Source organism: Cercospora kikuchii (assembly GCF_019650295.1).
Source record: "Cercospora kikuchii DNA, contig_00001, whole genome shotgun sequence".
Classification (NCBI taxonomy): Eukaryota; Fungi; Ascomycota; class Dothideomycetes; order Mycosphaerellales; family Mycosphaerellaceae; genus Cercospora; species Cercospora kikuchii.
The window spans coordinates 3,515,610-3,531,138 of NW_025408582.1; the positions used below are offsets into that span (position 1 = coordinate 3,515,610).

The 15,529-nt window shown below is 53.1% G+C and overlaps 6 protein-coding genes across 6 annotated transcripts; 1 reads left to right on the plus strand and 5 right to left on the minus strand.

Moving 5' to 3' along the window:
- Positions 1 to 56: 56 nt before the first annotated feature.
- Positions 57 to 2,257, minus strand: CKM354_000135100 (uncharacterized protein; the record flags this gene model as incomplete). Its single annotated transcript, XM_044796474.1, has 2 exons — positions 57 to 2,064; positions 2,115 to 2,257. The coding sequence occupies 2 exons, from the start codon at positions 2,255 to 2,257 to the stop codon at positions 57 to 59; spliced, it is 2,151 nt and encodes a 716-aa protein (XP_044652409.1).
- A 1,921-nt stretch (positions 2,258 to 4,178) lies between these two features.
- Positions 4,179 to 5,090, minus strand: CKM354_000135200 (uncharacterized protein; the record flags this gene model as incomplete). The annotated part of the gene is made up of 4 exons (XM_044796475.1): positions 4,179 to 4,352; positions 4,406 to 4,641; positions 4,691 to 4,778; positions 4,857 to 5,090. The coding sequence occupies 4 exons, from the start codon at positions 5,088 to 5,090 to the stop codon at positions 4,179 to 4,181; spliced, it is 732 nt and encodes a 243-aa protein (XP_044652410.1).
- A 3,571-nt stretch (positions 5,091 to 8,661) lies between these two features.
- On the minus strand, positions 8,662 to 10,363 carry CKM354_000135300 (uncharacterized protein; the record flags this gene model as incomplete). The annotated part of the gene is made up of 3 exons (XM_044796476.1): positions 8,662 to 8,691; positions 8,748 to 10,048; positions 10,105 to 10,363. The coding sequence occupies 3 exons, from the start codon at positions 10,361 to 10,363 to the stop codon at positions 8,662 to 8,664; spliced, it is 1,590 nt and encodes a 529-aa protein (XP_044652411.1).
- A 1,240-nt stretch (positions 10,364 to 11,603) lies between these two features.
- CKM354_000135400 (uncharacterized protein) lies at positions 11,604 to 12,533 on the plus strand (the record flags this gene model as incomplete). The annotated part of the gene is made up of 2 exons (XM_044796477.1): positions 11,604 to 11,989; positions 12,044 to 12,533. The coding sequence occupies 2 exons, from the start codon at positions 11,604 to 11,606 to the stop codon at positions 12,531 to 12,533; spliced, it is 876 nt and encodes a 291-aa protein (XP_044652412.1).
- Positions 12,534 to 12,901: 368 nt separating this feature from the next.
- CKM354_000135500 (uncharacterized protein) lies at positions 12,902 to 14,026 on the minus strand (the record flags this gene model as incomplete). The annotated part of the gene is made up of 1 exon (XM_044796478.1): positions 12,902 to 14,026. One exon carries the CDS (start codon positions 14,024 to 14,026, stop codon positions 12,902 to 12,904), a length of 1,125 nt encoding a protein of 374 aa, XP_044652413.1.
- Positions 14,027 to 14,206: 180 nt separating this feature from the next.
- CKM354_000135600 (uncharacterized protein) lies at positions 14,207 to 15,217 on the minus strand (the record flags this gene model as incomplete). Its single annotated transcript, XM_044796479.1, has 2 exons — positions 14,207 to 15,127; positions 15,179 to 15,217. 2 exons carry the CDS (start codon positions 15,215 to 15,217, stop codon positions 14,207 to 14,209), a joined length of 960 nt encoding a protein of 319 aa, XP_044652414.1.
- Between the last annotated feature and the right edge of the window lie 312 nt (positions 15,218 to 15,529).

Consider the following 15,529-nt stretch of genomic DNA (forward strand, 5'->3'; position numbering starts at 1 on the left):
TCTCGATTTCCTGAGACACCTGGGATATTCAACTTCCAACATTCAAGTGCTCGAGCCTACCCGACCATGACGAACTGTCCGATGGCCGGAACGCCATCAACCACGACGTATACCACGTACGGTCCAGGTGGCGCGACATTGCCATTTGGAGGCATGGCCGCTTCCAGTTTCTGCTCAACCTTGCCCGCCTCGAACCCCTCGTTATCCAGATAAAGCATCCGGTGTCCCATGTGGAGTGAATGCGTCACAAATCCACCGTGATACAGCACGATCTTGACGTCCTTCGCCTCCTTTGGAGCGTCAAAAAGCACTTCGAATTTCGTACCATCCGCCTTGAGCTCTTTGCTCTCGAGGACAACATTCTCTGGTCTCTTCTTCGCATTGTCTTCAGAAAGGTATGGCGGAGTATAGATTTCCACGCGGAACTCGGTCGGGAATGGAGTTTCCTTGCTCTTCTCCAGGACGGGCATGTCGACCGGATTACTTCCTGCGACGAGCACAGTACCGTCAAGTAGAAGCAATGCCACGGAGTGATACAGTCTCGGTATCTCGCTCTTTGCTCCTGTCGACCATCGCTCGCCGAGTTTTGCCGCCGGATCATAGATCAATGCCTCCAGTGTGGGTGCTTTTGCAAGACCGAAGCCCTGCGCGCCTTTGTTCGCGCCGTTAAGCCAGAGGACAGTACCGTCTGGGAGGAGCGTGCCTTCTACCATTCCTCGGCCTTCTGGCATGCTGTCCATCTCCCAGTCTGCATCCTCGGCCAATGGAGCAATGCGGCCACAAGAAGCATCTGTCGGCGATGTGATATCTTGGTAGGCGCCTCCTCCGCAGATGACGATGTCTGAATTCCAGTCGTTGGCATAGAAAAGTGGCAGCAGGACCGAGCCGCCAGCATTCGGGTATGTGCGATAGTCGCCAGGTAGGTCTGGCAATGACTTGACTGTGCGATCTTCGCCGACGTTGAAAATCTCCGATGACTTCGAGGTGAAGACGAAAAGATTTCCATCCGACAGGAGGTGCACGAAAGGATACATGTAGTATGGCTGGGCCTTGACGAGTAGTTCCATGGAGATTGACGTGCCCTTGCTTACACCATCTCTGTCCAGGATCTCGTAAGTAGGGTTGTTGTTCTCGTTCTTCGCCGGATCCAGACCATTCAAGCTACCAGATGCTACGAAGATAGTTCCGTCCGGCATCGTCTGCACAGTGGGGTACCATCTAGCAGTGTCGAGTTGATTTCCAGGCTCTGACCAATCTTCCCCGTCACGAATGTCGTCTGATGCAGATCTCGTCAGGTAGCGCAAGCCTTTCCAGCCATCCTCAACTCCAGGATCAAGCCATGAGAGATTTCCATTGCCTCCCACAGACAGCAGCGTGCCGTTCGCCAGAAACGTGCCACCAGCGCAGAATGCATTCGTCTTGTAGCCCAGCGGGACGACTTCGTTTGTGGCCGGATCATACTCTGCAGAGTACGCGAGCCTACCGTCTGGTAGGTTCAGTTGAGTGTAATTCTCCACCTTGTCCAAGAACATCACTTTGCCGTTTGGCATCAGAGCAGCGTGCATGGCCGGGACGCCAGAATCGCCGATGATTTTGAATGAACCAGGAGTCGGATGTGCAGGAGCAGGCACGGGACCTGGTGCCGGAGAGACAGGTGCCTGGTCGCAAGGGCCAGACTGACAGCCTTCGCCACAATGAGCGGAAGAGTTGCCGCAGAAGCCCATCATGGAACAGCAGCTGCCATACACCCAATCGCCGCAAACGCTACCGCCATTTTCTGCTCCGCATGTGCCGTCGGTTGTTGAAATCTCCGTGGGACGACCGAGCGTGGGCTCGTGGTCCGTCGTCTGAGGTGGGTCTGAGGTAGTTGGCGACTCGCAGCCATTCTGGCAGCCGTTCTTGGGCAGACAGTGGGTGTCAGTCTTGCCACAGTATCCGTGTGAGCTGCAGCAGCCACCGTAGCCGCCTCCTGGGTCGCAAGTTACATCATCGAAGTCTTTGCCGCAGCGCCCGTCATCACGAGGAGGAGCGTCAGCTCGAGTCGAGAGGGACTCTGGAACGCAGCTGTGATGATGTTAATTGAAAGCTTCTCGACCAAGAATCTCCTCACTTACGTGTTGTTCAAGAGGCAGACTTGGCCTCGAAGGCAGCCAGTGGTGATGGGACTCGAAGAGTCACAGGTGGGCTGGACATAGTGAAAGACAATGTTCGCCTGCGCATCAGCGGCGCCCAACAGTAGACCCAACAACGCCTTCATGGCTTTTTCCCCTCGTCAGTTCAGTCGTCCAATTTGCAGCAAGAGTATCTGAAATGAACAAGTGATGTTTCCGAGTCAAGTGTGTGGATGATATAAGTTGTGCAACAGAATTGTCTCCTCTACTTTATTTTCGGAACGAAGGCTGAGGAGACCCACTTTTAGCAAACAAGTGAACACAATGGCTGCTTACGTCAGACACTGCAAGTGCCCAACAGCGTTAACAACTCAAACAATAACGCGCACCTACCTCAGCTCTGTGACCAGAAAAGGACAATGATCGCTCGACAATGGTCTTTACCGTCTGTATCGACTTGAAATATGTGTTTGGCGGAACTTGGGTCCGAGTTGCTCAGGACGAGAGGCAGCTGTCGATGCACCTGGTCAGTCCTCGAAGGAACCAACAGTCTTCCACACCGCGGGAAAATACAACCTCGTCACTTGAATATGTCGACCTGGACTTTCTGGCATCTTGATGGACCAACGCTATTGAGCTTCGCGGCGTAACCTGCAGAGAAGGCTACGATTCTATTCTTTTCTGGCTTCGTACGTTCGTTGCCACCGCGGTAGATTGGTCCTTGAAGGTAACGAAGATCGCAGGTCATGTATATGACCTCCTGCTCATTCGTAGAGGTATTAGCAACGTCGAGGACCTGATGGGTGCTGAAAGAGACTTGACATCGATGGCTGTTGTAGAGGCTTTTGCCCTTCGTGATCCATACTGACGCTGACGGCCGCCAGGCAAGTATTCAAGCAAGCATATGCAGCTCAATGTTTGTACAGCCCGAGACTCAATCACTTTGAATTCAACATCTCCAAGGAGGTTTCGACGGGCGAGAGTCATGGAGAGGTCGTGTCAGTAGTATGACAGACGCTAGCGAACACAGGACGAAGCCAAACAAGATCCGAATACGATCCTCCAGCCTCACAGCTCTCCATAGGACCGGTTTCGTAGCACACGACCTCTTCGCATTATGAAGAATACAGCTACTGGCGTGGCGGCGCATAGTCGCTTGTGGTCGTACCTTGTAAAGGGGAAGAGCGTGAGCGTGACTTTCTCATCGTGCATCATATCGCGCTCTGGTCATCATAGCCAAGAACCAAATGACATTAGCCCCGCCACACCTGCTTAGAGAAGCTGAATGGTGTGGAAAGGACATTCAATCAGGCTCAGCTGCGATCCGCAACGGCTACGCACACAAGTCGAGTCCGTTTCCGTTGCGGACATCTATCGCAATTTGGGCTTTCATGCACCTCCTGTTGGTATCGTCGATCTGCAAGTGCTTGGAGTCTCGAAGTGGGCCAGGCAAGTTTGTTGAGACTTCGGGACGCAGCTGTTGATAAGAGACGAGGACGACATCTGATGGCCCTCGCTGAAATGGTGTGATCAAATTAAGCAACGCCTCGCTTGCGCTTCTCCTCAAAATTCCACGTGGTTCGCCTATGTCCAAATTACTTCCGAGTATCGGAGGGCGGCCAGTGGGGCAACAAATGCAGTGAAGCGATGGCGATCATGTATGCGAGCCTTGGGTGCGGAGAGCGCCGTTGCGTATAACAATATACCGTGTTGTCGATTTGTATCTCCTGTTGGGTTTCCTGTATACTGAGGCTGATGCTCAAGTAAGAGAGCAAGCTTGATCTAGCAGAATGTAACACCACGAGTGCAGGTATGGGATGGGGTTGTGATGAAGGAGCACGGAACATGTGGTCGGTTCGGCAGCCATTTTCCCCCGGATCCGAACCAATCAGATGTCTGACGGCTTGGCATCAGCCAGAGCGTGGGGCAGGTTCAGGAGACATCATGCACATGGACATGCAGCTGACACAGCCTTCGTTTGCTTGCTATGCTACGGATTTCTTCTGGCGATACTACGGTCGGAGTCTCCAGGACTCCTTCCTTACTCTGATCCTGCAGAGTCTTCGTCTAACAAGCTGGCAGGCTGCTGAGCTTGCCCTGGGCACCGAGGCAGCTGCCAGTTCCGGCATCTTTGGCGCTCTCGCCGTTGCCCTTCTCGATGCCGATGTACTGCTGGCACGTCTTCTTCGACTTGCCGCAAGAGCCCGAGATGGTGGCAGTGTCGCCGTAGTTGGCATTGATCTGAGAGGGATTAGCGGTCTGGACTGAAGCAACGCTCTCGGAATGAAACTTACGCCAGCAAGATCGCTGGAAACACCGTTGACCTTGACATTCTCAATGACGACCTTGCGTGGACCACCGTTGTTGGAGCAGTTTCCACAGGAGCGGTACAGCTTGCCAATGTTGACGTAGGTGCCGCCGCGGATGGTGACAGTGCCACGACCATTGTGCTGCACGACCTTGTCCGGGGCGGCCTGAGCACCACCGCCTTCGATCAGAACATTGCCATTTCCGAGGGCCGACACGGCGTCTGAAGTTCATCAGCGAGAGCATTCATTGGAACACTGCGTTGGACTCACCCTCGCAAACGTCGCGGAACCAGACGTTCTTGAGCGTGCAAGCTCCCTTGCAGTGGACACCCTCGAGCTGGCGGGCGCCGATGATGACCTACAGGCAAACAGCAGAAGTCAGCAACAATATTCGTGTGAACACCTTCTTTCCCTCGCTGGCAGGACATGAACTCACGTTGCTCAGAGTAGCTCCATTCTCTAAGATGAAGACAGCGCTCTCGCTGCCAGTGTCGTCATCGGTATCGCAGTCCCGACCACGGTCGTACTCTTTGTTTCCAAAGTCCTTGCTTCCAGAGATGACCGATGGAGAGCTAAGGGAGACAATGCTGCCAACGCGGGTTGGGATGTTCAACGTCTGAGCAGCGCTAAGGGCGGCGAACGCCAGAGGAAGGGTGCTTGCGAACTTCATTTTGGTTGTTCGTTTTGAATGCTAGATGTGATGGTCTGGTCTGGATGCCTGATGCTGCTGCTGCTGCTGTGTTTGCTTTCGACTGATGAACGAGCAGAGTGTCGCGACGAGTACAGTCTTATACTCCTCTTCTCACACGGACAATGACCCCCATCTGCCATACCTCCGCAACGACATCGATCCAGCTGCCGCCAAGAGCATCACATATTGCTGACGGAGTAACTTCACCTACGGAAAACTCTCGTGGCCGTTTCGCTCGAAACAGCCAAGAAAGTGACAATGCAACCATTCTATGTCGCTAACCTGTATTGGAGGGTCCTTCATGTCGCTGCTTGCACATCGAAACGGCGCGGTAACCAGATTTGGTCCACGCCAGCGTTGACCTGCAGCGCTGGGCTTTGTGGAGAGAAGTGTATCTGGACGTGCGCATAACTTTCCCAAGGAGGCAACAAAAATGGATGCTTCTTCCACGAATCACGACCGGATCTGTTGCCTGGCCAGGCCCGACGATGGTGTCACGGCATGTCATCCCTCATACCGAAGAGCCTTGACCGCTTACCGGTGCCATGCTCAAGGCGTCGTCCATCTATCTGTCCCACCGCGTGGTATGCGCTCGACGAGAAAACTCTTCGGAACGCATATAAATGCATCTAGCTGAAACGGTCCGATGGCAAGACGCTTGGCAGTGCATCCGAAAAGTTTAGTTCTGTTGCTACTCGTCAGTCAGACCCCACACCTTCTACATCGGGCACACCAACCGGACGGTAGGGTATGCCAAGAAAAGAGATCGACACTCCGATAACGCTGTTGCTTCCCATTCAACCACAACACGTGGTATGAGAAGTGGCAGAGTGGATTGCAGGAAAGATAAAGCTTCTCGTCTTGAGACACAGCACTGGCTACCATCCGACACGCTTGCACGGAGCCTACCGATTGCCTCTCACCGTCGGTGTCGTTGTTGCTTTTGCTGTAACCGAGCTCGCCTGGACTAAAGTTCTACCAGCGACACCAACATAGCGTTGCTGCAGCCGAAGTGTCAAAAGATCAACATTGTCCCGGTTGCTCGGGGCTTTCGACGCCGAAAGTTGCTGTTACAAGTTTGCAGCGCTATATACCAGACTGGGGTGCATCGCCTCCGCAGACTATACTGTTGGGATGCATGAAGCTTAGTGGCTCCGAGGCTGAATCTCCTATGCAAGCGCTCGTCGCACAGCATGGAAATACTGGAACAAATGCATTTTACCCGAATGTGGTCACATCCTTCGCTGCGATTGACCTACTGGTGCTTTCATTGCGTACTGCATGCTGCGCCTCGGTCGTTTCAGCCCCCTTACGGCTCCATCCTCGCTCATCTTCGAGCTCCCCAATCCGTTGACGCGCATGAGCATCTGACATACTGAATGGACGACGGCAAACTCCTACTCCTCATTGCTAGCGCGATTGATGGATCAGCAGGTAGTCTATTCCTGTGGGGGCACCGCGAGGCATCCTGCAATACTCCTAAGAAGTCACAAACAATGCCGATGCGGGGAAATTATTTTCGCGCCTGTGGTAATGCCAACGCTGCCAGATGGTGGGAGACGCATGGATGAGACGGTGCCAAGTGAGCACAGTGTGCGCTCAGACGATCGCCTTCATGGGCGCGAAACAAGTTGGACCTCGCGGTTCATGGCACGGACCAGTTTGATGCTTCTTCGGTTGTCTAACGAGACACGAGGAATACGGCGAGCGAGTGCAACCATGTGGTAAGTTCTCCACCGTCAATCAATTCACCTGGCCTTACCGCAGGCTGGAGTAGAGACAGTTCCAGCAAGATCTCGGTGTCGCTGACACCGCTCTTTTGCTGCCCACAGTATTGACTACCATCTTTGAGCATATGGCATGGCACTCAGGATCTAGTTTCATCGGCCTATGACAAAATCTGGAAGCATTGCTTGATCGAACGCAATGCAGTCGACTCCACGGCGCGTTGGCATCTGCCGCGAGACTTGTCGACTGTTGTCGAGGTCATGCAGGCTGCTTTTGCGGCCCATGATAAATCGCCACTTCGCATCGAGTGCCACAAGGCGACGCTATGACTCCCAAGAGCCTCGGCGTCAGAGATACAAAAGAAGAGCATTACATCTTTGGCCATGCCTTTCAGGAGATGACCGCTCGATAATATGTCGCTCTATACGGTGCCATGTACCTGCCCATAGCACGTCCCTTTCCTCTGTGCTTCTCGAAGTCGTACCAAAATTAAAACCTACCCGATGGTGTTGGAGGCGATCCACAACAGACTCATGTAGAGCAAAGACAAGGATATCAGGGGTATGATTGGTGGAAGTATACCAGTAAGTAATTGCTCTACGCCAACAAAGCGCGTGGCAAGTTTGATGCAAGACCCATTCCTTTCACATTCCTGGCTCTAGGCAACTCGACTGCTCGAGTGCTCGCGTGGTTCCTACATCTATGCCCTGCGCCATGCCCTATGTCTTTTCTTCAAACCTTCTCCAAGCCGTATCAAAAGCAGAGGCTGGTCAGCAGCATCCCAAGCGATGACCCACAGATCCCGTGCAGATCAAATAATCCACGCGCATGTAAGAATATCAGGGGCGAGATTGGTGGAAATGCACCGATGATCAAAACCCTGAAGCTGACAAGTCGCTGAACACCATCCTCGATCTATTCTGAGCCCAATTTCCATCTATGTCAGCCATCACTACTCCCACCCTCTCGTAGCATGCTCCTTCACTGCTCTGCTTTCCCCTCCTTAATCCCCTCAACATCTTTCCCATCCGCCTCCTCAACCCTCTCACCCTCACCCGCACCATCCTTCTTCTTCTCCTGAAAATACGCCCAGTAATGCCCATACACAATCCCACCACCAACCAACAAACCCGAAACAATTACAAGTCCAATCCTTAACTTCCCTTCACTACTCATAATCCAACCCGCAGACCATCTCAGAACTGGCGTAACGATCGCTTGTCTCTCACGTTTTAGATCAGGATTACATGTAATGAGCAGCAGGCAGAGGGCGATGAGAATGAAAAAGAGCATAAACACTGTGATGACTTGGATTTCTGCCAAGAGGAAAGTGATGTTGCGTGTTGTTTGTAGGACTTCGAAACCTTCTGCTACGAGGGGTGTGACTTCCTACAAGATTGGTTTCAGATAGGTTGTTGATGTGGTGCCGAAAGGAAAGTTGCGAACCTCGAAAGCGGCGTTGATTTGTTTGCTGTATGGGATTCCCATTTTACTGGCGTTTGATGCGACTGGGGCTGAAAATGCAGTTCAAGGAGTTCCGCAAGCGGTATGATCTCGAATACGATACTACGTCTACTTCGCTGCCGTATGGTATGGTATGGTATACAAAAGAGACATCCGCGATAGGCACGGCATGTGACTACTTCATGACGGTGACTGAGAGTGACGTACAAGCTCAGCTGGAAGATACCCTGGTCGATGCAGGAATCGGCTATTTGACGCCACACACATGTGATAGTGAGCTCCACTGGATGAGAGACAAGCAAGCCGACACAACACGACTATGTATTATGAGTTCTAACAGATAAATCACAAGTGAACTCTAGCGGTACAGCTCGATACAATCCAGAATCTGCTTGGCGGTCAGCTTTGATGACAGGGACATGTCGATGAGATCGGAGAACTTACGAAATTTGGCGACAGAAATTCCTCCCCAGAACTGCCAGAAGCAACACTGATTTCGATAGTGTTGTTGCCACTAGTCAGCGTCCCGTCTGGAATCTCGAACTCGTACGATTCACCAAGGCCGCGATAAGCACCTCGAGTAATACCACGGCTATCCACTTTTACTGGAGCAGCAGGGACGGGACCATTCCACTCGTTGACTTTTACCTGCGGTCTTCCTGAAGCAAAAGCAAGCGTGGTTCGGATGCGAAGCGTAGCTGCTCCTGCGTCCTCGACATCGAATGCGATAGTCTGAGGGCTGCCGACGGCTTTGAAGAGTGCCATCGCCATGTCGTTGTCAGATGACGAGCCCACTGTGTACGTGAGCGGACCCCAAGATTCCATACGTAAATCGGAAGGATGCATGCGAAGTTGCTTGTCTGCGTTGCGGAATCCGGTGGGTTGGCCATCGCATTTCCCGATCGTCCACAACCGCGTTGCGGGCTCCTTCAGTGCGCTGGCGATGTCGCTGGCTGTTTCTGTGCCAGCTGTGACGGTCACGTTCTTCGAGGCCACTTCCAACTCGGTCTGATAGAGCTTCATGGTGTATGTGCCGGGCTTCATCGCTGGCGAGGTGAAGTTGCCGTCTGCGGCATATGTCCAGTATTGTGCCTCCGTGTTGAACCAGTGCACTACGGCCTGGTCATCATCAGGAATCCCGCTGACAGCCCCAGCGACATATCCGCGGCCAGATTCCGGGACGTAGCCCTCGATGTCCAGGTCAGCGAAGAATGAGAAATCAAAGTCCTCCAATTTCGGGATTTGGCTTCCTGTGAAAGTGAGTGCATATGGACCATGCAATCCCATGCGATATTTCTCAGTCTGAGCATGGTTGCTGTTCATGTAAAAAGACAGCGAGGTATACACGCCACCATTGTTTGAATTGATGTCGCGGAAGAAAGGTCCGCCGGAAGAAGACTCGTACTGAGGCTTGACGAAACAAGCATGTGTATCTGATCCAGCCACACAATGGACGTGGTCATCGATGAAGCGTTGGGAAGAGTAGAACTTGCTTCGAGTTTCGCCATCTACGATGAAGACATCGGAGCCTTCGATTGTTTCGGTGCTTCCGGCCGTGTGCGAGTGGTTGCCAAAGGGATACTCCTCAGGCAATTTGGAGCTATCGAGACGAGCCAGGTATCGAAGTTCACCAACTTGAGGTTCTGCTGTGATATGGGTTGCCATGTACAGATTACTTTGTCCCGAGACGGCGATAATGTACTGGGTCAAGTTACCAGCATTGCATGTGACCTTGACATATTTGTCTGTGAAAAGATCAGATTACTGTCTCATACAGCGAAGTTACGCAGCGGATGCCTACCACCCACAGCCTCAGCAGTGACTTCTGCACTGCCAAGCCCTGATCCGATATGTGTGCCTTGATCCTGGGGGCCTTGGAGCTCTGTTCCTCGATACACTAACGACCGGACATCGCAGTCGGACTTGCGAATGGTCGTGACAAGGGAGCTGTTCCCGCCCGAGTTGACGACGAAACTGTCACTCTCCTCAGTGAATCCGAACTGTGCCAGCACAGAGGGCGCCAGGCCCAGAAGGTAGGTCAATGACTGGGAAGCTCTCATCTTGGAAAAGCTTGGACAACAATAAGCAGTCCAGGAGGATGCAGGAACAGCATTGTCTGTAGATATACTGCAGTGGACGGAGAAATGTCGTCGGCATGCGGGAGATCTGTTGAGAGCATTGTGGTGTTGTGCGAGGCGGAAGATTACTGTGTGCTCAATGCGAGGCAATGTGAAACGTTCGGCACGCCTACGCGTTTCGTATCTTCACTCGGCGTTCGGCGGAAAGATGCCCTTTCCGTGTGCATCCTGGACATTTCCTCGTCTGACACGTATGGTCCTCCGTACTTGTAGCTGCAACTACGACGGGGCTGTTCTCTTTGTGTCTTGTGAGCTGTTCAAACCGCTCTTTGATTCCGGGTCAGCCAGCATCAACGGCCTGTTTGTCTGGCTATCTCAAGCACTGCTCTGGAGATGCGATCGTGAATGCCGTCTTGATGTCCTCTCTCGGTTTCAACGACAACGGCGTCCGGATGCCCTCGCCTCGAAAAGCGGTTCGACGCGTCGCAATTGGCGGCTTCTTGAGAGCATCATCTCGACTCGAACTTCTGCCGGGCGATATCGAGAGCGGATCTTGGCTGGCAAGCCGGGGAAGTGGGCTGTGCGCTGCTGCGTCTGCACAAAGCGGGAAGCTGTGATTTGTGAAAATTCCTGCCTGAGGATCACTCCTCTCCAGAACTCTGCCCTTGCACCAGGCACAGAAAAGGATGCGTAGGATTCTCAGCCGCTCCGCGCTAACGATGCACCACGTGGGAGCACCGAAGCACATCCGGAGACGTACTGAAAACGTCCACAAGAAGCGTTCTACATATATTGGTCGCAGCATCAGCTAGAGAGCCTCGGTATCGGCCATGTCCCTGCGAGCTGCAAGTTACCTTGGAGAAAAGACTGAAGCATGAAGCATACCACTTCCACAACGATCCCGGCCCAGCATGGCAGTGCTACCGCATTGGCGTTGTTGGATGTGACTAGTCTGCAGCGGAGATTGGTCGCGACAGGCGGTGTTGATCAACGAAGGGTCTATTCTTGCCCTCTAGATGCTTGGCCACACTTCAAGCTATCCTTCGCGTGTGCGACCACCGCAGCTAATACGCTGCACCGCGATGTCGTCAGGTAGGCATCCTTTCTCAGCTCTCTTTTCCTTGCATCCCACATACATATTCGGTGGCGACACTAGTTGCTACCAAATCCCTACAAAGCTTTCAACCTGGCTTCTCGAGGCGGCTATAGCCCGCTCACAAACATGCACAACGACGGAAGTCACGCTCCAGAAGTGGTGCCCGGCAGCGGCGCAGATGGCCTGATACCAGCACCAGACGGGGCAGTGGAAGCACCTCAAAGCTTACATGAGAACACTTCGCCTGCATACTCGTACCCGCCAGGTTACAAGGATGATCAGGCATACTCTTCAGCATACGGTCCCCAGGACGAGAAGCTTGCGAATGTCACAGCTGCAGAATCGGGCCTTGCGCAGGCCCGACCGAACAAGCGCAAAAGATTAATATGGATCGTCATCGGCGCGATTCTACTCGCGTTGGCCATCGGACTGGGAGTCGGACTCGGAGTCGGTCTGTCACAAAACAGCAACGACGAAGACCAAAACGCAGAAACTGGAGACAGCCAGGAAGCGTAAGCAATAGACTGACCTCATCTCACAGTCCCCAATACTAACAAACCACACAGCACCCAAACCGACCTCCCAACAACAACCATAACACCCACCTCCGCGACCTCCACCCCGACCTCCTCAGCAGTAACCTCCGGCTCCACCGGCCTCGCCCAATTCTCCTGCAACAGCACCGAAACCACCACCTCTTCCTCCAACACCCCCTACATCCAAGAATGCTACACCCAATACCAAGTCAACCGGAAATCCTTCTACAGCGTCGACGGCAACACCACAATGTCCAACCTGGGCGGAAAAATCACAGTTTACACCTTCCAAGACTGCCTCGACAAATGCGATGAACGAAATGCAGCAGGGACAAATCCTCCATGTAGAGCTGTGACATATTATGCGAATTTGACAGTGCCGATACAGATGTGGGGCGGGAATTGCTTTTTGAAGAATGATCGGGGTTATGGGTTTCAGACGGATCCTGTCGATTGGGGGCATACGGCGAGTGCGTATATGAGTTGTTTGAATCAGACTTGTTGGGGGGAGAATGTGTGATGGATTGTGGGAGGGAGAGGAATGTTTTCATAGATGGGGACACTTCGGATTTTACAGGACGAATGTGATGAATAAGGATATACAGCCCACGTACGTTGAAGACGCATTTATTGTATGCTTTTTCATGAGAGATTGATGGGATTCCTAGATGTCATTGCATCGTGAGCACTGTGGCTCCGTGAGCCTATGGCTCTATAGAGAGGACCGGTGATATACCTGAGAGTCCCCGGCATCCCGACCCCTGTAGCATTTTGTCCCCGCAATGATTCATCAAGGAATGACTGACTTGATTCCCAGAACCTGACCGCGTCCGAGACCACGATGCTCCTGTGTCTGCCTGTTCGTACGTCTCCGCCATTGCCTCTCGCTCACTCCGTCCCCGGAACGTATCCCTTCATGCAGATTCTCAGATCTCCCAGCAAGAAAGGATACTCCTGCGTTGCCTGTCGCCCGTAGTGCACCATGGCTGGCTCCTCCTTCAGCTCCGCGATCTGCTTCCTCCACTCTTTGCACTGTTCAACCCAAGCGCTCTGCAACCCAGGCCGAATCATCCCCATACCTTCCAGTCCTTGGCAGATCATGATATTCTCATACAACCTCTGCCGCCAGTGTGCATCGACGCCGCCTTCCTCGTCTGCACCTAGGTCAGGAACGTACCACCACCCATCATCGAAGTTGTCTTTAAAGTCTTCGCAGCCCGCAACTTCCGTGCGGAAATGTTTCCAGTGTGGACGCCAGCGTGAAGAGCGAATCGTCCACGTGATTGCGAGATTGTTCTGGTTTGGAAAGTCGAGGAAGTTTCCCTTCTCATCTCGTGCATATGGACCAGTGCTTGCAACCTCTTCCGGCGCCGCGCAAGGCTCTGGGATGCAGTATCGCACAAATGCCAATCTCGTGTCCACACCCAATCTTCGTCCAGATGCGGCAGTCAGGACGTAATCGAACTCTGGAGCGAAGAGTTCTCCGTAAATGGCCAGGTGGAAGAAGTTTGTATCTGGGTCCGATGAGATCGTATAGGCATCGCTGACGCCGCCGTCCCAGAACCTCGGATTACTGTACCATTGGTCCCCCACACACTTGTCGATGATGTCCGTGACTGGTTTGATGATGGACATGTTCATTTCATAGAGCTCGCGGATGCGCTGCACTGTCAGGCCGCAGTGAGTTAGAGCCAGTTCGAGCATGCCGTCGATGCCTTGGAGTTGACAGTGCGACGCGAATGAAGCTTCGTTCTCATCGGACTGACGAGCCCAGTTCCCCAACTCGCGAGCCGTCGCCATGACGAGAAAGTGTGGTGAAGGGCGGAAGAACGTGGTGCTTTGCGCTGCCGCAAGGCGGAGAATGGTATTTGGAAGCGCTGTCGCCATGCATGAGCGCAATTTGCGACATGTTGAAGACAAGTTGGTGTAGTCCTCGATGTTGCACAGATAGTGTGGAAGCATCACCAGGATGTCCTCTGGCAAAGACGTGAAGGTGGTATTGGTTTTCGCCATGGTGAGTTAGTTGCGAACAGGAAATGCCGGTGGAGGTGATAGGTGAAGTTATATGCTGGGCATTTGGCAAGTGCTGTTTGAAGTGAGCAAATGCGACGCGAGTCAGTGACCGAATGCACAATCGGTGTCCGTTTTGGTAGGGTTGCTGCCTGAATATCGGTCGCGCGGAGCCAGTTCCGCTTAGGAGTCATTATTCAGTCGAAACATGCGGACACTGTTGTCGTATGCCGCAGTGACGACCTCATCGATTCCGATGCCTTTGAGGCCGGCCACAATGGCTGCGACTTGAGCGATGAGACAGCTTTCGTTCCGCTCCTTGACCATCTTGCCTGCTTCGAATTTGTCGCGCTTTTTACTCGGATGCGCGACGACCTCACTTAGTGCTGGGAACTTCTTCGCAAGCTCTCCATTCGGATTGATGTGACCCCATGGAGAGTCGGTCTCAAGCTGTAGCTTTTTGAGAGGCAGAGCCTTGACCATTTCTATCGAAGCTGGATCCTGGAACGAAAATCCGTTGACGCTGATATCCAGACCCAGCGAGACCAGCTGCTGCATCTCATCTGCGGTTCCAACGAACGAATGCACAAGGCCTCTTCGTGGCAGTTTGGAAATGTAAGGCGTGATGATCTCGATGAACTCAGACGCAGAGTTGCGGCAATGAAGAAACAGTGGCAGGTCCCATTTCTCTTCCACAATCATGTCGAGCTGTGCCTTGAACGCCCAGGTCTGGATCTCCTTGGAGGCCTTCTCAGTCCTGTCGAAATCAAGACCAAGTTCACCAAAAGCCTTCAGTGGAGAGCTTGGGCCGAGCGCAACGAGCTCTCGTATGCGTCCTTTAAGCACTCCAAAATAGTTTGGTGCCTCGTCCCAGGGCTCTGATGCATGGTATGGATGGACACCGACTGTCATGGTACAGATCTCTGGTCGTCGCTTGCAAATGTCCAGGATGAAGTCCACATCCCGCAAGGACATTCCAGTCAGGAGGACGTGTTTGACGCATGATTGGCCTGCTCTGTCCAGCACTGCGTCAAAGTCGGGCTCGTGTTGCTGCTTGTTGCGGTAGATCCCCTTGTATTCGGCGGCGGTTGGCGTGACTGCGACCTAGTGTCTGTCAGGCAAGGGCCAGATAGTCTACAAAAGTGCTTGACTTACATCGGCGAAGCGGAACGCTTTGGCAGTGTTGGAAGACATGTTGGTTGCCTGCTGACGATGTTATGCCGGCCGGGCCTGCTTTAGCTGAAGATTTTGTTCGGTGGCTTCGACGCCGGGCCGGGGGTCTTCTTCACATGCACTGTACGTGAGGTGAAGCGTAGAGTATGAGAGATGCACTTTCCGTGATGCTCGTTAAGCCGAGCGCGAGCGGCCTGTCCTCACAGTCGATTCGGAGGCCGGGAGACATATTGCAACTCCTGCTCTTTGCGACTGCCCTCAAATTCTGTACGAGGTGATGACTGAAGCCTAGTGATGCCAAGAGCATACGGCCACGCTGCTCGTGTACGAACG